General features: G+C 28.1%; 1 protein-coding gene and 1 long non-coding RNA gene across 9 annotated transcripts; both read right to left on the bottom strand.

Annotated features, from left to right (window-relative positions):
* Positions 1-87: 87 nt before the first annotated feature.
* On the bottom strand, positions 88-25,798 carry LOC122520248 (formin-like protein). Of its 8 annotated transcripts, none has more exons than XM_043640342.1 (18): positions 25,047-25,798; positions 21,781-21,864; positions 21,143-21,175; positions 19,641-19,727; positions 19,268-19,347; positions 16,503-16,642; positions 13,692-13,870; positions 13,545-13,621; positions 13,113-13,428; positions 11,667-11,783; positions 11,329-11,569; positions 10,404-10,690; positions 9,801-10,092; positions 9,607-9,734; positions 9,093-9,537; positions 8,732-9,006; positions 8,528-8,641; positions 88-2,418 (listed from the first exon to the last, which is right to left on the bottom strand). In XM_043640342.1, exons 1-18 carry the CDS (start codon positions 25,317-25,319, stop codon positions 2,206-2,208), a joined length of 3,381 nt encoding a protein of 1,126 aa, XP_043496277.1. In that variant the 5' UTR covers positions 25,320-25,798; the 3' UTR covers positions 88-2,205. The 8 variants fall into 8 exon arrangements, with proteins under 8 accessions (XP_043496277.1, XP_043496268.1, XP_043496260.1 ...); XM_043640333.1 differs by having other exon boundaries at positions 9,825-10,092; positions 19,268-19,374; XM_043640325.1 differs by having other exon boundaries at positions 19,268-19,374.
* LOC122520288 lies at positions 6,622-8,128 on the bottom strand. The gene is made up of 2 exons (XR_006304501.1): positions 7,745-8,128; positions 6,622-6,904 (listed from the first exon to the last, which is right to left on the bottom strand). It is a non-coding gene; the product is annotated as an uncharacterized LOC122520288 (long non-coding RNA).
* Positions 25,799-25,902: the final 104 nt, after the last annotated feature.

The following is a 25,902-nucleotide window of genomic DNA, read 5'->3' on the forward strand; positions in this document are numbered from 1 at the left end:
ATGTGTTAATAAAAAATATTTTTTTGTCTTTTGTAGGATAATAAAAATCCTATTTACATAAAATACAAACAATGACTAGACAGGATCTACATATCAAATGTGAACTTTTAATTAAACTTTTAATTTACAGCTTTTTAAGTTCTTTCGTGTACAAATACGTGTATGATACATGTAGGTATGTTTAACAATAACAAAAATTTAACAAATTCAGAACGATATGTATTATTAATCGATGTCATATGTCATGAATCATCGATAGTCATATAAATTATATGTTAATTTTTTTATAATGATCCAAATAGAAACACACTTAAATGCGTACAATTTCGAGCAAAACAAACAATACAAAATATTTATAAATAATTATTCAAAAATCATATAATCCAATTTCGACATACTATATCTCAAGTATTACAATATCGACAAGAAGAGAGAGAGAGAGTAGAGCACATGTAATGTACGAATATTTTACGTAAACATCACATTGGTTGCTTAAGCAATAATAATTACATTATTTTATAATGAAATGTTTCATATATTACAACATTATTTACACATTTTGTTTTCCTCCTAATACTATATATCCAAAACATATAAAAAGTGAATATAGTATTGCATTATAGACATAGTTTTAAATATATGTGACTATCTTGATTGATGTTAAGTGATATTATTTATATCTTTATAGATATATATTCAATTCAATATAGTTTCTAAAAATTATGTATATATCAAAATTGCAAATATTGTCCGTTTAAGAAAGTTTGTTTAAGAAAAAAGAAAAACTTTGAATGAATAAATATATCATCAGACATGCTTGTAAAGTACAATGTATATGGCTATACTTTTATTACGCTATAAATAACTCAAGTATGGTATGTGATTTCAAAGGAATGTAATGTAATAGATGTCATACCAGCCATTCTTTTTCATATAGTACAAAAATAGCATCTATATGCATAAAAAAGTCCAATGATATCTAAATCACTATCTTTGTTTCAGTAATATTACATTCTAAAATATGAATTTTTTTCAGTCTTATCTTAGAAAGATAAGACAACAAAATAATTTTCTTGTAATCTCAAAACAACCACTGATTAATTCAACACTCTATATATATGCGTAGGTATATTTTTAATATTCCACAATGGAAAACTATAAACATACCACATTACACTTTTATAATCACAGAATAGACCTGCATACGAGCCTTATAATATGACTAATAAAACACTGTTCTAGTGTAATCTGTGGAATGTTGTCAAAAAAGTAGTCATTAGTTGCACACAATGAAATATATATAAAAAGAACAATAAATACTTTTGGTTTGTAATCTTATAAGTATGTATCATTAATTCCAATGTGTAATAAATCGTTAAATAATTGGTAGAATTAAATGCCATTTATCCATAGGAAAATTTAAATGCATGATATATATAATAGTAACCAATAATTAATAAGAATGAACTTTTTTATATATGTATACAATTGTAGAATTTTTTTCTTTTTTCATTAGAAGAATTTGGCAGTAATATCATTCTTCGCTGTTACATCAGGGTCAAGAAATTACAAGATGTCTATTTCATAATTTTTTCCTTCTTTGATGGTGTATGTCTTACTTTTTACTTATTATAAGACTTTGTATAATAATTAACACATCTTTTAGGTATTAAATTATATATACTATTTGTAATTTCGCTGGAATAAAGTGCTTCGCAACTCCTCTAATTTCAAAAATTATAGTATATGTTTTATAAAAAATTATGTTTCCATGTCTTTAATGAATAATATAAAGGCGTATGAGCATAAATATCATTTATGCATAAGAACATTTATAAACAAAATTGAAAATAGTACCCCCACTTTCAGATAAACCATTGAATTTTAAATATATAATATGATTCAAATATTGTGCTTCAAACTTATTACAAATAGTTGGTATATTCATATAAAAATTATTTTCAATATCAGTATCATGAGGCGTTAGAAAACACATATCAAAAATTTATCTATTAAGAAATACATTTCGTTATTCATTAAATTGATTTGTGTGTAATTATTTACTAAATTTTTGAATATTATATATTTTCAGCCTAGTATGTTTACAAAAAATTATCTGCTAGAAAATTGAAGTATTCTTTAAACAGTTAGATTATTTTTAATAGATAAGACTTATTAAATATCTGATCTATATCCTATTCTAACTTAAAATTCAAGTTCTTCGGCAGTGCGAGAAAGTCTGTGATTATCAATTCGTCTACGTTGACTACGTCTTACAGCATCTGCTCTACGATATGGTTCTGATCTAAGACCAAGAAGTATATCTTCTAGAGCACCATTATACACTTCATCTTGCTGTAAAAGTTTCTTCTCTTGAACCAGCCTGGTTTTATTCTTGAGTTCATTTATGACAGCATCCTAGAGTGATGAAAAATAAATGAATGTTACAAATGATTGTTATAAATCAATTTATAATTACTTTTCAAATAATTATCATGATCTTAAAATTATAATTCAGATTCTCATGTATAATACTGTATAAAAACCTATAAAATATAATACGATGTCAAGAAGAAATATTTATTCTGAAATTCTATTTAAATCAATAAAGTTATGATACTTCCAAGGAAAGAAAGTAATAGAGAATTTCTCTCAAGCAACATGAATGCAAGCTGTGACATGCTAATGCATCTCTTCAATTTTGTTAATGATAAACATTTAGTATATATATATATATAAATAAATATATATGTATAAGAGTATGAAAATATGCTTATAATTGTGAGAAGCAGGCATACAGCTAGGATGACATTTTGGTAAGCTATGAGTAATTTTATTAATAATGAAAGTATTTTATATATGTATGTCGAAATGACAATTAATGGAATCGTAGTTAAGTATAATGAATAAAATATAAAGAAATAATGAAACGAAAGAATAAAGAAAACTAATGAAAATAAATAATTAAATACAAAATTTACAACTCAATGAATTGTGATGCGTGTCGTCTAAATTCCCTATGAAAATTATTAATTATTTTGTTTACAGTTCTTTTCTTCTTTTTTTATAGACTTGATGCATTGTCTCTTTTCTATTCGTTTTTTCTATATTTTAATAATTTGGCTCATTTTACACTCAGTCATTCTGTGTTAATATCCTTTCTTGATATTAATCTCCACTGAGGCCTTCGCTTATTTTAACAACTGATGAAGAACAAGCTGGTCGCTGGTCATTAAATTTCTCTGCCTCATTTTTCTTATCTCTTTCAGAGTTCGTTTCATATTAGCACTCCAACGGTTGCAATCACAATTTTATATTATCTGCTGATGTGCTTGTTGACAGTGGTCCTTAGTATTCACCGATTTATTTAACTTTGTAACAATTATTTCACAATTACCACTGTTACCACTGTTACCATTCTGTTCGGATCACGGAATTTTTTGTAGAACTTCTAACCTGGACTAAACTTTGTTTTTTAAATCACCATAATATCTCCGATACGATATCTTGATTACTTTAGTAGCTGACATTGACTTTATTTTATATAGCTATACAAATTTGTAAATGCATCTATGACAATCAATAGATGTTTGTAATTTTTGCCCATCGAAAGCATCAACTCTAGATAATTGGTGTGGTGTATATCCAGTAGTGTATTTCTTTTGTCGGTGAAATTAAGAAAGTCTTTGTTCTTTCCCTTCTTATTTACCGCTATAATATACATAACTCATGCAATTGTCAATGACACGTTGTATCCGATTACAGATTTGCGAAAACCAGAATTCTCACGATAGCTAATATTCTGGTTTTTTTCAAACAAATTGTACTCTTCCATGGATTTGATGAATTATTTCATTTTACATCATCCTCGATATAACATCTACATTACATCTATCTTAAATTTTGTGCAATATTCCATGTTTTATTTTTAAATCTGTTTCATCTACTGTTTTAACATTTTCAATGATTTTCTTAACACTTTATTTCTCACTCATGGAAAAATTTGACGCTTGCAAATAACCAGCTCCGTTGAGCATGAACTCGATGCCAGTACTAGCCTAGTTTTGTAAAAGTTCACAATCCGTATGATAGAAACAATATGTTTATTTTTATTTTGTACCATCCTCTTAATAAAGGTCAAAAACATTTTTTAATAAAATATTTTATATGTACAGTGGCGTGCAAAAGTTTTAGACCATTCTATTTTTTTGTTAATATTCCCACCCCCGTGTTTTACGATAGGAATTTGTTATCTTACATTATATCTGATACCTGTTAAACGTCTTATGTACTTCCAACTGTTACTTCCAAATAATTGAAATTTGGTTTCGTCGAAAAAAAACACTTTCTGCCAATCTGATGCTGATATTTTTTTCGCGAAATTTATTCTGGCCTTCTTATTCTTTTTATTAATTAGTATTTTTTTTTACATCAATATATCCAATCCTTTAGACTTCAAAATACTGTACTCCGACTAACGACAGTAAGATTTTCGCTTCGTAATTCCTGTGAAATATCTATTGCAGTTTGTCGCGGATCTACTGCACACTTCCTTTTTATAATTTTGTCGACACGTTTCGAAGTTTTTCGCAGTCTACCACTCCAATTTTTATAACATAACGAATTTATTAATTTATATTTAACAATAATACGATTAACTGTACTTTTTTCAATTGATAAAGTCATCGCAATATCATGAGAAATCTTTCCTTTTGAAGAAAATTTTATCACAATTTTACAGACCTGAATATTCGTATGTTTTGGCTTCGTGAAAGAAATAAAACAGATTTTTTATTGTAAAGCATATTTTGAAATTAACACGGAAGAAAACGCAAACAAAACATACGTACGAAGTCGTGGCCTAATACTTTTGCACATCGACGAAACTGATTTCACATAGTATGTAAAAAATACGCCATATAAAGAAATATAATATTTCATGTTTATTATCCATATTCCAGATCCCTTAAATATTTGAAACGACTAATAAGAGGAAAAATTAAATATTCTATCAATTAACTGAAAAAAATAGGATGACCCTAAACTTTTACACACTACTCTTCTTCTATTGATATGCATTTTTCATTGGCATCGTCTTCCAAATAACGTAATGGATAGGGTGAATTATCTCTCATCTTCGACATTTTTCTAAAGCAGGATCGCATTTAGTCCATGCATACTTGCATCTATATGTAATTGAATGTTGAACGAAATTTCTAAGGGTTCGAACCTAGGGGCATTTAATTTTACATACAATGTCAAACAGATTAAATGAAGATCATTTGTGGAATTTAGAATCGCAATAACGTCTTTATCAAAGATTTTTATAATCTTGTACATCTTTTTGTCATTCGTCATGATCATCGAGAAGTCGGAAATATTTCTTAGAAAATTTGTTTTTTAGCGTTCTTTTTACTTTCGATCACATCTTCAATGCTTACTCGAAATTAGCGAACAACTTTGCGGAATCCTACAGCAATCGTTTACCATACATGGTCCTTTGCACGTGATTTGCTCACATTCTCATTACTCTTTATTTGAACTGTTAGAACAATTTTCGACAATTTTTACCTTCAATCCTAGAGCAATTCCCAATTTTGTTGGAATAACAGTTAATGGAATCGAAGGTTGTCGAAAATTAAACATAATAAATAAAATATAAAAAAATAGTTGAACGAAAGTATAAAGAAAATTAACGAAAATAAATAATTAAATACAAATTTATAACTAAATGGTTGCGATGCGCGTCGTTTGAATTCCCCGTAAAAACAGTTAATTTTTTGTTTACAATTCCTTTTTTTAATAGACTCCAAGCGTCATCATCTTTGAATAGGCTAGCACGTTCGAGCTTGCACAACGTTTTTTCTACTTTTTTTGTAGGAAAATAATCTAGCCAATTCTATATACACATATGATATTGAAATTCACGTAATTCTAATAATGGTAAAATAGTATATTACAAAAAATAGATATAAAGTTATAATATCAATAAATATATGTCATACAAGCCTACACTTTAATATTTGATATTCCGAATCTATAGAAATTAAATATACAAAAAAATTAAATTTCATTTTGTATTAATCATTGCCTATCTTCATCCGTTACTAAATTATATTTTACAGCGTTTTATCAGAAGATTGAAATGCTTTCTAGTATGCCTTATAAAATATGTTATTTATATAAAATATTATTTCCGAATAGGAGCTGTTATTTTGCAAATAATATTTGTATGCTTATATGTAAAATAGGATAATGTAATATTGTTTATGTAAATAGATTATTTTGTAAATACATTTTGTTCATTTTAAAGGAGCAATATATGTGATAACGCAATGTTAAATTTTTAATGACCAAATACACGAATAAAACTCTTACATGGTAAGCATGGTGTATCAGTTATGCTCACTTTGTAAAAATTTTAGTATTGCGGATATACTGTTGGTTAAGACTCCTCCTGACAAATTTATGAAACTTCTAATTATAAATTCATTGTCATATTTATGAAAGCTTGTAATTTAATAAAACAACATAATCAGTACTAAATGTATAAAGATAAACAATATTAAGCATTTAAATGCTAGAATATGTTTTAATTATGTTATATTACTTTTTCTACTATTTCTTTTTTTAATTAATTATATTACCATATGCTAACAAATACAAACAGATTGTTGTAAATAGTTGTTAATTGTATGATTTCGTTAATAGACTTTATTTTTATTTATTTGGTAATCAAAAGTTGCTATTCCGAATCAGAAGGAATCTTAAGGATAGGCAGTGAGTTAGGATGGACTTACACGTTGTGAATTGTTTCTGTATTGTTATGTTCTGACCTCCTTCTGAGTTCATTAAGATGCCGGTGCAACAGAGTCTTGTTCGAGTTACAGCAAAATTTCGGTGACTTTAAATCCAAATAAATATGTAACAAATAAGTTATCAGATTCTGTTATATATATATATATATACATTTTCTGTTTGAAAAGGTAAAAATGGAAAAGACTACAAGAACACTCATAAAACGATGTCAATTGATAAAATTATTAATTCTCCCCGTAGTAATCATGCTATTTCACAACATGCAGTAAAGTTATTAACACTTTTTAAAATTTACTTTTAAATTTGCCTAGTATTAATTTAAATTTTTTTTCAATCTTTCCAAACTTTTTATTACAATGTTAAATATCATTTGCTTAATAATAAATTATCAAGGACTAAATAGTTAAATTGCAAATTCAAATCACCGCATTTAGATGTTACTTGTGATAGAAAAATGTGAACTGACTGTAAGTAAATTTTCAAAGGAATATAATTCATGATATAGCATATAATATAAATAAAGCCCCAATTTGATAATATGCTCATACATTGTGAAACTTATATAGAGATGACATAACAAATAGCATAAAACATTATTTTCTTCATAATTGTAGGATTCGTGAAAAAATTGGACCGTTGGGTTGACTGGACCGGGATTCGAACCCGAGTTTTCCTGCTTTCCGAGCGACTGCTTTACCCTTTTAGCTGCCCAGAGCCTTTCGGTAAACTTCCTCACGAATGCCTTTTTTATTTTGAATGGAAGTACTTGATTCCACATAAATAGTCATTTATATTTTTCAAAATAAAACTTAATTGTATCTTTTAATTATTTTTATTTTTCAATATGAAATCCTATGTCAACTCAAAGTAGATTTCTCAAGTCTGAGCTTTAATTATAAGGCAATATAAGTGATAAAAAGCATACTTAAAAACAGTAACACTCTTCATAGATAAAACGACATTCAATGATAGATCCACTTGTGTTGGAATGAAAAGTAAGTTAAGAATACATTCCCATTCTTAACACATATTAAGAATACATTTTTTTTTAAAGTAAATATATCATAATCATAAAGCGTGCCCTGCAATAAAGAGATGATTCTGTACTATTTTTTGAATTTGAGCATGCTCAATTCGCGTAGAAATTAAAGTTAAATAAAAAATATGTAACTAAAATAAAAAAATAAGAAAGATAGCAACACCATAATAACATATATTGATCATTGTAATATCAACTGTAGTAATAGCAAACAGTTTGATTCTTTTATGATAAGTATATTTTTGTTTAGAGAAAGATAGCATATTAATATTAGATAGTATTAGTATTAAGACAATTAAATAACAAAGCAACAAAAAAAGCAGATTCAATATGAACAAAATTATGTATATGTTTCTAATATTTATATTATTTATTAAAAATGTTTCGATCGAAACAAGTCTATTGATTGATACTATAAGCGTACTACCCTTGATGTAAAATGTGCTATTAATAAAAGTATGGACTAATTTATATGCGTGTACATATATATGTTTGTATGGCAAATTAAAATATTAGTATACTAATATTATTATAAATTTTATTTTATGTATCCTAATAATCGTAATAATTTATCCAAACTTCTAATCAATAGCACAATGTCACTAATATCCTTTTTAAGCCAATTATATCCATAAAATGTATATAAAAAGAATATGATATATAACACACCTGTTGTTTCTTCTGATTTAATTTATTTCGTTTAATTACTTGCTCGGATGTATTTAAAGCTTCCGCAGCAGCAGCTTCTAATCTACGACGTTGTTCATTTTCTTGATCCGCTGCCTGTTAATGATACAAATATTCATATTACTGTAATCTTATTATTCGTGTTTATAACAGCGTTATAGTCATATGTTAGATTAAGTATAGTACCTTAAAAGATCTAGCGAATCTAACAAGAAGTGAAAAGAAGGTATTTGCATCAGCTTGTCTGGGACTTTCGCCAAAATATTCAACACATTCTCTAAAAGCTTCACCCGCAGCTCGAGCATCAGATTTCAATCGACGTAATTTTTCTTCGGAATTATTTAAAAAGTCGCGTAATACCGTATTATGTTTTTCTTTGCCACGCAGTTCAAATTCTTTCCTTACAAGATCCATGCCCTTTTCCAATTCATGAACATCGGTTATAATATTTTCAAGAGAAACTATAACGAAAAATGTCATTTGAATAAGAATGATATATTACAATCAAGTATATTTTGATTGTAATATAAAAAAGATGTTTATGCACCTGTTGCAGCTTTATCAATATACATGAGTTCTGAATCGAAATTAATGAGTTCTGGGAATTTGATACGTATAGTTGCTACAATGTAATGTAAAAGGCACATCCTTTTATCTGTAGACTTTGTGTCTAATAACGTATCTAAACTTTGTAATTTAAATCCATAAGCAGGCCCACGTTTACTACTATTTAAATAGTTTCCAAAAGCAAGAATGATTTCTAAAACTGCTCTCAATTTCTTCGAACCTTTCACAGTACTTGATGCAGATATCACAGCGTGTATTTGTGGTGTAATAAGATGTAAATTATCAAAAAAGTTCCCTATATAATTCATAATTGAAAGCTTAGTCGATATTCTTTCTACCTTTCCTAATTGCATCAAAAACTTATCCTCTTCGGTTAAAAGATTTATGTTCTTCTTTTCGATAATATATTCACGGTAAGCTTTTATCTATATAAACAAAGAGTTGGTTATTTTCATTAAGAATAATATCTATCTTCAAAATTATAGCTTACATACCTCTTGATCAGTTGGAACCATGCGCTGTAATAATTCTACATTTTCAAGCGAAAGTACCTTCAAATCAAGAGCATTTACGGCCATTATTACCTTTTCCACTGGCATCTCCATCTTTCTACGTGATATTGCTACAATATAAAAAAGTACATGTATCTGTATAAAGCTTAAATATATATGTATATATATATATATACATGTGTATGAAGTTTTTTGTGTACCAATATTTCGCAATCTCGTATGTTCCAAAAGGGACACATTTTCAGGTTTTTTAAATCTTTTACTAGGAAAGCTTTGTAGGCCATCCAATTCATTATTGCCATTAGCTACATGCCCACTCATACCAATCTTGAATCTTTCTTCAAAATCGGAAAAGTCTATGTAATTATGTAATCGATCATCATCCAATTCATTGAAGATAGTGCCTCGTACTTGATTCGGTTTTAATGCGATCCAATTGAGGGTAGGTAATTTGTACTTTGTTTGTACCTAGTATGCAAAACAAAGTAATTATTTGGCAATGTCGCAATAAGGATTACAGATATCAAATCATTTGTGATATTTATAATATTTAGATGCTTCAGAATCTCAGTAATTATAAGTAATTTAGAGCTAGTATTGACAAATATTTGATTACACAAAAAGTTCGAACTGACTGATATTTTTAATATAGATACAATTTTTCTCAAAATCGACATGAACTTTCCAGGCAACCTAATATATGAAGTATGTGACTTGGTATAGGTTTGATGAATATTAAATTCAAAATATTATTTACAAAGAACCGAATGCATATATACTTTTCTTTTAATTGTCATTGCTCCATCAGGTGCTTGCATCATGCCAGCTGGTGGTGGTGGTACAGGTGCAGGTGGTGGTAACTTGTGATCGCCTGGTGAAAGAGGTGCCATAGGTGGTGGTGGTGGACATGGTGGTGGGGGTGGAGGAGGTGGAGCAGGCGTCAAATTATTAACTTCTTCCGACGTTGACAGTTGTTCTGTACTTAGTCCAGATGATATAGTATTCTCCGCACCGAAATTATTAGGATTGTTTAAGGGACTCACTGCACTTCCATTTCGCATATTGGCTGTTCAACAAGCAAAAATCATTACTAATTTCTATTGACTGAGATTTGTTAACTACACAGAATGGAACATTTAAATTGGAACATCTAAATATCTCTGTTATTCATGATTTTATGAAAAAAAGTCCTTGAGGCAAAGTTATACTATTTGAAAGGGGGTATTTGTTGCGGTAAGATAATCTTTTTTCAAGGTTTCTCTTTTAAAAAATTTCGAGGTCATTGATATTTTTATAAAATGAATCTTACGATGTCTTTTTTGCATGAATTTTACCTTTTTAAATATAAAAGTATTCAGGTACAATGGTAAAAGGTAATTCATTTGTTAAATATTTTGAAAATATGTCTGATAATTCAAACAACTATAATAAGCCATATGTTTTCTTTGGTTAAAGTTAAAAAAACATAATAGAAGGAATAGATGAATGGTACGAAAGTTGACTAAATATTCATGGCTATATCTTTTTCATTAATGAATGAGCATTTTGTAAAAAATGATCTTAAGAAAACTTTTTTTTCATCACCTCATCCGTGTTCTTCAAATAGTATAATTTTATCCTAAAACCTCAATTATATTACCGGTGATACATATTTAAATGTTTAGATCAAAATATTCCATCTCACAGAGTCATGCTCGACGTTACCTGACGAACTTTTCGTGAGAGTTCCAGTAAGGGTCTCCAATTCAATTATCTTATTTTCCAAAACACTTTGCCTACGCGCAGAATCTTGTTTTTGTCGTTTGAGTGCAGTGAGTTCCTCCTCCGCTATTCTACGCGCTTCTGAAACTTCTATGTATTCTATCTTCAATGCACCTAATTCAGTCTCTAATTCTGCTAATTTAGCTAAAGACTCTCGTTCTAACTCGGCCATTCTATCGTGTGCCTATAAAATAAAAATGAAATCAGAATAAAAAATGAACTATTTCAATGTTTTATCATAAAGTTATTTTGTAAAGTCACAATAACTAATTCTAACTTACATGACCAAGTTCATCTTCTAATTCAGCTACTTTTTCTAATGCCGCAGTCTTCGTTTCGCTGTCTTCCATTAAAGCAGCAACATCAAATACATTGTCTAGATAAGCTGAGATTTGAACCTACAATGATCAAGTATTATGTACTCTATTATTTCCAATAAAATATATATCCTTAGAGTAGTAGTTCCCAACCTATACTACATAGGATCTTCAGGAGGTACATTTTAATGTTTTAGGAGTGCGCACAAAAAATTAAACAATGATAGAGATAATAATAATATCGTAATAAATTGAATGCCGTCACTTCACAATTGTGTAAGGCTGTTGGTTCAAAAGAAGCCAATTCTAATGCATGTACATGTACAAGTTACTTCGCATTGCTAAGAGAGAAGGAAAAAATAACTTGCAATCAGTCAGCAACGCGTTAAGCAGTATTGCTATCACATTCTATTTTTGGAGTCGCTACTTTTGTTACTCATCAGCAATAGCACTTGGAATTATGAGATTAAGTGTTTAATAAAGTTTATTTTATATTTTTTACTTTTATTTTTATTATATATATTCTAATATATATTTTATATATTATTCTATAATATTATATATATACATGCTACACACAGACCAAAAGTTTGAAATTACTTGTTGATTTCCATAAAAATCGAATAAACTCATAACTTTTGAAATAATCTATTGTTATTATATCAAATATTAACAAGTTGAATTATGTTTTCAGAGATTTTAGCATCTTCTTATGTCCTTAATACTCTTGTATAGTTTATACATCCAGTTTAGGACAATGCTTGTAATGAATTTCTTTACTGATGAAACATCATTAAAACTTTTACAAGTATGGAAAAATATTAAATTAGAAACACTCGAAAAATGAATTGTCAGGATGTCCGTAATATATCAGTATGTCATAAAAAATAAAGGCGGTTTTTTTTATAAAAGTACTTCTCTTTAATTTAAAAAAAAATTCTCATTCCTTGATAAAAAAAAAATAATACAAAATGTAAAATATACTACTCATAATAAATGTACCTCGATTACTCTGAAAGCATTCATTTTTTCTTATAAATACTCTTTTTCTCTGAATCTACGTTATGGTTCCAAACTTTTAGCCAATAGTGCATATTATTCGTATATATATGACAAATCTATGTGGTTTGTTATTCACTTAAAAAAACAACAAGGACCTGTTGGCCAACCTAATATACTATATATTAAGCCTTAACATTTGTTTTTGATGTTTTTTGTTTGTATTTAACTTCTTTAATGCAATTTTTATTACCTTACATTTGTTCCTATCGTTACATTTGTTCTAATCGTTTCCCCAGAAAAAGCTTCTTTTCGTAGGAAAATTCGTTATCAATTCATAAACAAGTAAAAAAGATTAGGAACCACTCCTTTAAAGTTATATTTGTTAAAAAATGAATGAGAAATACGAACTTGTAAATCTTCGCTTTCTGTATGTCTAAGTTTCTCTAAATATTCATCGAGGCCTAACTTTGTGAATTCATACTGCAGGTGTACTCGAAAGTTCATGTCTTCCACAGAATGAACTACTATATTCACGAACTGCATGCAGGCGACCATGAATTCTATATGGAAACTATCGTACTGCGTAAAATAAGTCATGAGCGTAGTAAATCTTCGCCTTTCCATACAAATTTCTTTGAAATTATCGAACGCCGATAAAATAATTTCATGACCACCTTTCACTAAACAAATCGCCGCAAGAAGTTCCAAGACCAAAGCTTTTGTCCTGCAAATATAAACAAAATATTATGTTTACAAACTAATTATAACAGAACCTTTGATAAAATCATATTTATAAAATTATGGTATCTATCGATTGATTTGGCTACTTTTTAAATTTACCTTAAACTTTTATGCATTAAACTAAGTGCGATACAATTAATTGCTTCTCTGTGTTGTATAACCATATTAAAACCATACTGCAAAAATATCATATATAAATGACAGATACTTGAATATTTATATTTAGGTTAAATCTGTAGGTAATACCTTATTATTCATAATGGCACGCATACAAAGTATGCAAACATGAATATCATCCTTAGCTTCACCCATATTTAAACGAGCAACATGTCTGGATCTGCGTTTTACACTTGGACTGTCTTTAAATTCGTGAAGAGATGGTCTTAAACATCCATTGTTTAAATGTGTAGAACCGCCTGTTTCAACTATATATATATATATATATAAGTATAATATATATAAGTTACAAATTAAAAATTATATCATTCATATATATATAAAAATTGTTTCTTTTTTTATATTTCATATATAACAATATATTATGCAAAGTTTCTTTCAATTTTTAATGACCACATTTTGTATTCCATATTTTTTATCATAACATTTTAATAACGTTTTAAATGATCTATAATACTTGTTTATTTAGATACATAGAATATACTGACAAAGTTTGGCCATTAAAAATTTAAGCACAATATATAGAGAAAGAATTTTTATTTTATTGTTTGAAGTTATCTGAGAAACTATTGAACCTATTTAAAAAAAATATCATTGGTGTATAGCTTAAATCTTCCTGACTAACATAGGTAACGAGCTGTAACATTTAGAAGCAGAGTAGTAAAAAAGAATGTACGTGAAACCAGAAAAAGATACATTCTTTAGGCTCTATATATTCATAATCTAAAATAAAAACAGCACAACCAATTTCAATGAAACCTTCACCAGTAAATTTCTAGAGTTTCAAAAGTTTTAAAAAATATGAATCATTGTACTCATTATAACTTTAGGGAACTGAAAATTAGATTAAACAGTGAAGCAACGTATACAAATAATTAATAAAGTAACGCGATTTCTTTTTTAAATCCTGACGTAACAAATATAGATTAGGTTGCCCGAAAAGTTATACAGATTTTGAAAACAATATATTATACAGGGTCTTTCATCTAACTAGACCACCTTAAATATATCACTTATTTCTTATTATAAAAAAAAATGTCAGAAGGTCATTTTTTCGAGATTTCAAGGTCATCGTATTGTTTTTGTAAATGGGTCTGCATATTTTTACTACAATATTCTTATAGCTTATAAAAAAATGAATCCAATGATGTGCAATATGTTGACCTTCAACTGACCTTTACCAAGACAATTATGAAATGTTGTCTCGTAGATGAAAAAATTTTTTGCTTGTATGATGTCTTACACGTGATTTGCATTTGTTCCTTATTTACCGTTCTCCGAGTGCGTACTGAAGTTACTGATAAACATTTCACAATTTTCTCGGTAAAGGTCACTTGAAGGTCAACATATTGCACCTCGTTGGATTTGTTTTGTTGTAAGCTATAAGACTGTTGTACTGAAAATATACAGACTCATTTAAAAAAAAAATACGATGACCTTGAAATTTCAAAAAAATGACCTTCAGAAAAAAATTCGGCCCATCACTATATTGGCGCCTTCGAATAGAATATTTTTTCCTTCTGACATTTTTTTCTATCATACAAAATAAGCGATATATTTAAAGTGGTCTAGTTAAGTGAAAGACCCTGTATAATATATTGTTTTAAAAATCTGCATGAACTTTTCGGGCAACTATATGGTATAGGCAATTGTTGCCCAAAAAGTTTTGGCTAACTTTGAGAAAAATTGTTTGAATTTAAGGAAAATGTTAAATTAAATATATATTTATAAATCCGCACGAACTTTCCGGGTAATCCATTAATTTCGTTTACTAAAACTAATAAAATATATTAAACATTTCTTATAAATACATTTTTGTTTGGCTACTTTTAATCTACAGGGTGATTCACTAACTCTTGTCACCAAAATAGCTCCGCAAGTATGATAGTAGCAAAAAAGTTTATAGAACAAAAGTTGCATGAAGAATTCGAGAGTATAATATGACGTCAGTTTTTTTTTTGCTAGGTTTAGTCGCTTCCGAGATTTAAAGGTCAAGTTTGTTTTTTTAAATGGAATGTTATGTTTTGGTACTTATTTTCTGATAGCGGCTGTCATGACGAATCCAATGATGTGTAACATTAAGGTATTTGAAGGTCAACAAAAGTCAAGTCTGGCAAACTAGCCAGCCACGATACAGCTCCTCCGCGTCGTGCTTGCGTCGTGCATGCGTCAGGGTTGTGTCACCCTTTAGGTGTTCGACAAAGGACGGAACAGTCGGTCATAGTCAAGTTTGATGAATTCCTCCGTATTTAATAAATATTTACTGTATTTAATGTTGCACATCGTTGGATTCGCCATAAATGTATCTTAAAATAGCTATATTATAAATCAATTTTTATAATAAAATATTAGTATGTAATATAAGTGGTCAGAATTATACTAATTAATAGAAAAATTGTCAATATTTTAAATAAATAATCAGTATTTATAATAAAATATTAGTATGTTTTTGTGTCAATAGGTAACTCTAACACAAACTTATCCCTATTATAAATACTGACAATCTACTACTTAGCATGTTAGCCAAATTGATTTTTAGTAACTTTCAATTTAAGCCGTATGGGTCCTACACGTCCTATGTATAAAATGAGAAAATTTCAAATAGCCTGAACAAGAGATTTAAAAAGCAGGCAGTAGGTGACCTATGCAGCGCAAAACGTATGTTAAAATACAGACAAACTATTATTTATACCGAAGAAAATTATTTTATAAAATACTGACCAAAATATTCATATTTTGCTAAAACCAATTTATTTTGCTAAATAGTGACTTAAAATGTTTACAAATATTGACCAAATAAATAAAAGTATTTTTGCTTCATTTTATGCAGAACACGCGAAGAGCAAACACCAACTAGTTTAGATATTCGAAGGAACTTACTGGTCTGCAATTTTTCTTCAGAATTCGTATGAGATTCCAAAAGACGTTGCTCGTGTCGCATCATAAGTAATCTGAAGCTAAGGTAATCTATCAGCGCGTCCAGCCCTTGGTTCTCCTCGTCCAGAAATTCCCTTACCCATCTAAAACATTTCTATGGTCATAATACAAATCCAGAAAGGCGACGAAATAATACACATGAATCCGTCAGCTTGAAACGTATATGATTTTATTGATTCGTTTTTATAATTTTTACGGCGGTCATAAGAGGACAAAAAAAATTAAATTTTCAATATTTATTTTATGTTAGCAATCTAACTTAGTGGTTCTCAACCTGGGATACATTATGTGTTTGCTGTTTTAGAAGTAAGTAGAAAAATGAAATAATGATAGAGAGAACTTTCTCTTCGTATATATTTATTAAAAACAAATACTGCAATAAACTGTATGCAGTTCCAGGTTAAAGATTATACATTTCATTTAAAAAAAATTATGTGTCCCAAAAAACAAAAAATAGATTGTATTGTGTGAATATTTATTAAAGCTAAATTAACTTTGTGTGTGTGTGTGTGTGTATGTTTGTTCTTTAATTTATTATATTTATGTTTTGAATTTAGAATAAAAATATACACATACAGGGTGTCCCACATAACTCTAGTCACGATTTTTCAATTATTTGCGATAGTCTGACAAAAAAATACTTTAAACAAAAGTTGATCTGTTTTTGATTGACTATACATTGCAATAAAAAAAAGTTCGAACAAAAATTTTTTTTAAATATTTTTTAAGGCTACCTTTATTTTTTTAAACGGCACTTAGTATTTTTGACTTTACAGTATTATAGCCCATATTAATACGAATTCAATGATATAGTATACTATGACCTTTGGATGACCTTGAAAGCAAAGAAATGAAAATTTCAACAAAAAATTATTTTTCTTATCGCCGGCGAACAAAGGGCACAAGTGCTTTTAAAAACAAAAAACTTACTTATGTGTGTAATTTATTGTTACTTAAACAAAACATAAACAATATCACAGTGCTGTTTCCGGCCTATTTACACTCGAAAGTTTATACTGTTACATTAGAAAATAAGGAACATTTAAAGCAGCGAATCCGTACACCATGCGAAGAATTTCGCTACGACGTATTGTAAAAGCAACTAATGCAAATTTATTACGTAGAGTGAAATTGTGCCTACAAGAACATGGATTTCAATTTGAACATTTAATGTGATTTTTAAACGAAATCGTTTGCGTTCATATAATCAAGGTTCCTGAATCGAATGTAATTTCAATTCTTTTCATAATAAATACAAGTTTTGTTCATTAAGGTAGTAGTCTGGTAACTTGAGTTCAAAAAATCGAAAATTTTTTTTTTGCTTAATTTGAAAGTGCAATTGTCTTGAGAATATACTGTGAAAATTTCAGACAGAAATTCGAAATATTTCGGGAGTTATAACGAGTTTCCTAGAGCGCCTCGGAGTCCGATTGACGTAAGTATAAGTTTACTTAGGAAAATTTGTTGTTGAACTTTAAACGCGTTTTTCTCAAAACATTGTTTTTCTGGTCGGCCCGGGTCCTAACTTTTTTTCTACTGAACCGATTGCTTTCAAATTTTAACAGGCTGTTCTACACACGTATAGTTCTCGTTGGTACTAAAGAGAATTTTTTCCACCCCCAACTTTTTATTTTACAACCCTTTCTTTGCTAAAATAAAAGAACTTTTTTTTTCAAAGTCCGCCATTTTGTGATTTACGCTTGAAATTTAACTTCGGTAGATCCGACTAGAATGAGATGTCTGTAGATTAAGCATAATCAGGAATATTTGATTTCAGATGACATCAAGAGCCAAAATCACCCGGGCCACCCATGTGCATTTTTTTTGAGGTTCCAACTTCGAGTGACAATAATAATAGTTATAAACTATTAAATTTTTTCAAATAAATTTTTTTTTATATTTTCAATATGTAAATAAAAACACTCTAAATATTCAAGATAATTCATTTTCATTTTCCTATAAAAAACCACCCTCCAAAAAAGTCATGAAAATAGGCATAAGTTACCAGACTACTACCTTAAAGCAGATTGTCATTTTTTGTTGAAATTTTCATTTCTTTGCTTTCAAGGTCATCCAAAGGTCATAGTATACTATATCATTGAAATCGTATTAATATGGGCTATAATACTATAAAGTTAAAAATACTAAGTGCCATTTAAAAAAATAAAGGTAGCCTTAAAAAACATTAAAAAAAAATTTTTTTCGAACTTTTTTTTATTGCAATGTATAGTCAATCAAAAACAGATCAACTTTTGTTTAAAGTATTTTTTTGTCAGACTATCGCAAATAATTGAAAAATCGTGACTAGAATTATGTGGGATATCCTATATATATACTTTATTGTTAAACTCATAAAAATTAATGTATAAAAGCTGTAATGTGACAGGATGACATCTATGTAAAAATTAAATTAAAATCCCAGCATTTTATAATTGTTTCATAGTTTCTTTTTTAATTTTTATTTAAAATGATTTTAATAGTTTTAAAAATTCAGGCATTTTATGTTAAATATCGAAATATCTTTATAATATATATTTTTAATTCATTTATAAATAGATAATTACATGCAAGGTTTTTTTTCACCATTTACTACAGGATGTAATTTATACTTCCTGATGATAATCCAACTTATCATGAGATAGATAAATTATCTGAAAGCATTGACCATAATTATCGCTCGATAATAAAAAAAATTTATCTTTTCTTACTCTATGTGATTCGTGCGCAAGGAGATTTCCAAATCTCGAAGTACTTGGGTCGATGTTGACTCTCCGACCATTTTTCTTTTCTGAAAGAATGTAAGGAAACGATACGACTGTGGTAGTCATTAGTATCCGTCTGATAAAAGTAACTTGTTATAGTATAAATATGAACTTGAGCGGAACTAAAACGTATGTTTCTTATCAAAACGACAAAAAAACTTTAAACAATATCACGCTTTTGACATACATATAATTCGTATGTTAATTAAATAATACAAATTATTTGTTAATCGTTTTTAAATAAATCAATCAAATGTTAAAGAAAATTATAATTAAAGGTGAAAAGAAAAAATGAAAACAAAACTTAAAACAAACATACTCGATGACTTCTTGATGCTTTTGGATCTAAGTATGTACGCAATTTTGCCAAGTAATGCGATGGTGGATCTTTCGCTTGCACCCTTTCCTGTAATCAATACAAATTGTCATATTATATAACGAATATTAATCGAAGAGTGCAAGAAACAATGTAAATAAATAAAACTTAAAACTTTCTGTTCTTTTTATTGTACAATGTCCTACATACCAATGGGAATACTGTAATATAGAATTAAAGTACATTTTCCTTTTATAAATAGTTAACAATAGTGTTAAAAATTAATATCACTGGTATCTACGTCACCTCTATAGAAGCAAAAGCATAGGAAATAAACAATGAACTGCAAAAAAATTTAAAACTAAACCTACCAACAAATTTATAACTGTTTAAACCGTAATCAGTCAAATGATCGATTTTTAACAATAGTAATATTTTTTACAATTGAATGCAAATAAGAATCAATTTGTAGTACTGACCCTTCGAAATCTTAATTTTGTTCGTAATTATAATAAAATTTATATATGAAACCAATATAAATATCAACCTTTAAATAGATAGATAGATATTTATTTAATTTACAGCCTGTTTGACTCAATAAATGGACTTGATTACAATACTTTATTACTACTCATACATACTTATACCTACTCTTATATATAATATTTTGTTACAAAACTTTCTATAACCTATATCTTCCCCGCAAAACATCTTTGAACACAATAACATATTATCAACCTTCAAATACAAATTAACAATTTTTCAAAATATATTTATTCCGATTAGAGTTGATAATCGCTATAAAAAATCTAACTTGTTACCAAAGCAAGATTATAAAGCAATTTGTGTACGTCATATTAAGAGAAAAAATTGAAGGGTCTGGCCACTCCTAGATCGCTCAAAAAATGGATATATTCTAAACAAATTCATAAATTCGAAATTTTAAAACGAAATATATTCATTTTCGAACAAATATGACTTCAGGAATGCTTCAAATAAATTTTTGAGAAAATTATTTAAAAATAGTGACGGTGCAGATATTCCCACGGAAAATCTCCGCACGACACCCACGTAGCTGGTTGCAGATGAAGTGTATCATTTTCATGTTGTATCTAAAAAAAATATAAAAATCAGATTATTTATTAATATTGTCACTATAATATAACATGCAGTTTTTTTTCGATTATCGAGGAATTTATAATGAACCGAAGAAAAAAATCCCTATTTTATGAATTCTTCGATAATTGAAAAAAATTCGTACGCTACATTGTAATAACACTATTGACAAATAAGCTGATTCTTTTTCCAGATGTCACATGACGGTGATACACCTACAGTCAGTTACGACAGTTAGTGTCGTGCAGAGAACCTCCACGGAAATATCTACAGTGCCGCTATATTTAAATATTTTTGTCAAAAATTTATTTGAAGCATTCCTGAAGCTGTAGGTAATAAAACTTATTTCGTTTTATATTTTTGAGTTTATAAATTGTTTTAGAATATACCTTATTTTTTGTGCAATCTGGGTTGCCAGGCCCCTTAAATTAAACAGAAAAAATATGAATACATCAGTATGCGATTTTAAAGTCATATGAAGCTATAAAGAATAAAAGGAACGATATTGGTTATTATAATTCTTATAAAGCTACGTAAAGAAATTTACATACAATCATTTGACCGTTTAATACTCAATTCGAACATACTAAATGAGTTTTCATTATTAAAGTATAATCTACTGAAAAGAAACAAAATTTTCAATTTATGCGAGATTATATAGATATTCAGTAATCCTGATTTTATAATAATTTACTCATAATCTTATAAAATAAATCTTTTGTAATGCATTATACTTAAAAATGAAAATAATATATTCAAAAAATATATTTTGTGCTAAAATATAAATTGTGCTTGTTTTTTCATAAAGAATAAGGAAAAAATTACTTCAACAAATTTGTATTCTAAACAAGAAAGTTAAAATTGATGCTTCTATAACGCGTAAAAGTGGCCTATAAAAATAGACCTGAATGAAAGCATACCACATGTTGCAAATTTCAAACTCTCTCCCGGCTATTTTTGTTTTGCGTTTTCCACAGCCAATTGTTAATTTTGATTTACTTATTTTTTATCCATTCAGCATACTGACCTGATCGCATATGATATCCCACTTTTTCTCGTTATCGTACTGTTTCAAGAGTTTTGCTTTATCCGGTGGTAGATCCATAGATGCCTGAAATAAACAACAAAATAAATGACTAGATCATTTAACGTTTATTATGCTCATGATTACAATTAACTTAATATATGAAAAAGGTTCACAGGTCAAAGCGACTATTCGAATTTTTTTAAATTTTAATGTCAAAGTACTTGATTGTCGCTTAACCTTCTAAATTAAAAAAAATGTCGTTAATAATTAAGCATTTAACGCCTAATTATTAATTATTATTATTATTATTATCACATAATTATTAAATAATAATAATTTATTAATAATAATAATAATTTTTACAGTCGTTAAATAATAAATAATATAATATTATATTATAATATTAATTATGTAAAATATTATAAATATAATATAAATATAATATTTATATACATATATGGGGTCATAAAATTTATAAGTTCGGTTATAAATATAATTCTAAGTGAAATTTATAGTTATATTCGCTACTCGTAAGTGTAAAACATAAGTTCACTTAAAATATTATTTATATATATATTTTTATTTAATAAAAAACATATTATATTATTAATTATTAATATTATAATATTATAAAATATAATTATGTATTATATTGTATTATCTTCATTGCGTCCTAAAGAAATGTAATTATGTAATTATGTAATTATATAATTATATAATTATTAAGTAAGCTAATAAATAGTGTCGAAATTTTCAATATAAAAAATACTAGTGTTGTGTTTATATAGATATCAAAAATTATAAAGTAATTCAGTAAATCAAATACTCTATAATGTTATTTATTTAAATATAAGATACCAAACATTTTCCAATAAAACTATAGTAATAATAATATGTAACATTCATTTCAATTCTGATATGTATTCTTTCTTTTATAAGATATAAAATACTACTAGCTTTCAATAAAAAATACTAATAATTTTGTTTTGTCAACAGCCTCGCCTAATTGAAAAAAACTAGTTCCCGTACGATTAGAGGTGGGAAGATGATGGATTAACAATGAATTGTGAAGATTTCGTAGAAAAGTTTCTCAAACCCATAGAAAAGAGTTTAATAATAACGATAATTTTATTTATATATTTAGATATAAAATAGCAAACATTATCAAATGTTATGTATCATTGTCATATGTCATGTTATTTATTTCGATGTAAGATACCAATTATTATTTCAATAGATAATACAGTAGTATCTACTATTTATTTATATTTTTTTTAAATTATAAGCCTAATTTAAAAAAAAAAATATCAGTTAAAACTAATTTCAATTAGGCACATACTTCTTTTCATATTATTAATAAAAACCCAGTATTGTGCAATATCCTAAAGAATTTATCAACAAAAATTTCGATATATATGCATAAATGTTTTATTTAAAGTGGTATAAGTCTATTGCAGTCCAAAAAATCTTATTTTATTAATTGTTATCAAATAATAAAATTTAACATATTTATAGAAAAATTAGTCAATTCATGAACATTTATCAATATTTTTAAATCTATTCAAACGCAAACCCTTAAATATCTCAAAATAAGAATGAATGGACTTATGCTACTTTTAAAAAAGACAAACTCATTCATCCATATGAATATATACATATAATTTAGTCGTAAAATAAATAAGTTAAGTTATATTCAATTAAAATAATACTTATAAACCAGACAAATTTATATTTGTCATTTTAAAAGAATCAATATTTATTATCTATTATTTTTTCTTATTTTTCTTTAACGAAGAAGACTTATCGCCATCGTTGTTTTTCAAGTATTAAAAATTTGCTAAAGAAGGGAAAATAACTAATTATAAAATAGAAAAAAAAACAACTCGGAAATGATGTGGCGAAGGACGCGAACGATAATGCATTCCCGTTATCGGAAGTATAAATTTTAATGGTAACTTTCGATTTCAACTCGCCATACAAGCTGAAAGAAACGTAAGGGTGAGCTGAATCGTTGGAAGGATCTGGCGAAAGACAAAAAGTAAAGACGAGAAAAAGGGAAAAATCGAGGAAGAGCGGAACGACGGGGAAGATCAAGGTCTTTTAACTGTAAAAAGATTGCGTCATTCATGTGGTGCACCGTGCAAGTAGCCAATAGCCGAGGATCACATGTGACGTCAGTGCCATTAATGTTCAACGTTCAACGTTTCAGCAATGAAATAAAGGATTTTAAACAAATATCGTTTATTGAAATATATACTTTATATACAATTTATTCCTAATACTAATATATAATTAGTTTTTTATTATTCATTTATTTACATATATTATATATTTACATTTTATATTTTTAAAAGCTCCTTTGGAAATAGCTTAATAAGAAAAATAAAATCCGGATGAAATCAAAGTTTTATTCATTTATTTATCATTTACATTAATTACTTAATCGAGCAAGCCAAATGGATTCAAGTATCGCAAGTGGAATCTATAAATAGAATCAAAGAATGCTTTCATGCTAGGCTTTCATCTGAGAACTCTTACAGAAACTAACCTATATAGGATAAAATAATTGATACAAAAAAATTTTATATTTGCGACTGCAACAAGTACAATATTTGCATCGAAACAGATCATCTATATTATTTTATCTATTATGTGTGTATATATAGAAGTTACAAATATAAAACCGATCAACTAAAGATTCTTATATTATTCCTTTTTCCCATCATTTCATAATTCTTAGCAAATATTTAATACTCATGTATCAATATATAATGGATAAATTGTCCTTTTAAGAATACCGATTAACTAAATATATTAAATAAGATCTTACATAAAAAAATTTTACACATCAATATTATTGTAAACAACAACTGGCATTCAGACTTTAATCGTATACAAATGTGTAGTATAAGGAATTGTTATAGAAAGAAAGATACATATTAGTAAAGTATAGGATACGCATGTGAGAAGCGTGGGAGGAAGAGAAGGAATGGTGGAAGAGAAAGAAAGATAAAGAAGAGGAGGAAAGGAAAGAAAAGGAAAGAAAAGGAAAGAAAAGGAAAGAAAAGAAAAGAAAAGAAAAGAAAAGGAAAGGAATGGAAAGGAAAGGAAAGGAAAGGAAAGGGAAGGAAAGGAAAGAGAAAGAAAAATAAAAGAGGGACAGAAATAAAGTATTTAGATCCTACGTCACGCCATCGACCAATAAAAGAAAAAAGCAGATGATCGTGGCAAAGGGTAAGACACTCGGTAAGTAAAAGATTACTCACCAAGACTTTGGTAAACCGTCTTTCAAGCTCTACAGCATCCGGCATCGGTTGTCTTGGTGCACCACGGACGCTGCCACTTTTCGCATGTAATCCAGCCAAAGCTCCGATACCATGACTTGTCGGCTGATAAGAATGCTGAGAGGATCCGTCTTTGATAGACCCATGAAATACTTCCCTTAAACCGACGTCACTTTCGTTGCTACGACTTTGCACGCTACCCATTGTTTCAAGTTTGTTTGATATGTCACACTCGAAAAGACGAATAAAATACATACATGTGTGTATACTATATGATATATATATATTGTGTTGTGTGTGTATGATGTTTATATATATGTAAGTTGTATTAACACAAGCGCAAAATATCGGCGGTAACGCACAATCTTACAAAAACATCTCGTAAATAAACACAATCAAAAAACAATGTGTACTATTTCTGTCAACAACGAAGAATGATGGTCAGTAACAATAACAGCGACGGCGACGACGACGACGACGTTCACGATACTTCCTCATTCTCGATCGCTTAAAACTATTCGAGCTTTATCTAGAATGAGTAATAATGAGGAATAAACGCTTGTAATCGGTTATCGTTGATTTGTGCAACAGGTATCGAGCAATCCATCGTGAACACAACTCCCATGAACTTAGAAACTCGCGTGAGACGAATCACTCTGTATTCAACACCACACATCTGCGATAGCCTCATCAAAGGGAGGACGGACACTCCCGTCTTACTTAAAATCTTTGATATACCGATATTAGCGCCATCTTCCTCGATATTTTATCTTTGCAGGTATTAAACTTCGATTATTATATTTCGATGTTCGATATTTTGTTAGGAAGGAAAATTTAA

The sequence above is a fragment of the Polistes fuscatus genome, unplaced genomic scaffold (genome assembly GCF_010416935.1).
Source record: "Polistes fuscatus isolate 324 unplaced genomic scaffold, CU_Pfus_HIC Scaffold1, whole genome shotgun sequence".
Lineage (NCBI taxonomy): Eukaryota > Metazoa > Arthropoda > Insecta > Hymenoptera > Vespidae > Polistes > Polistes fuscatus.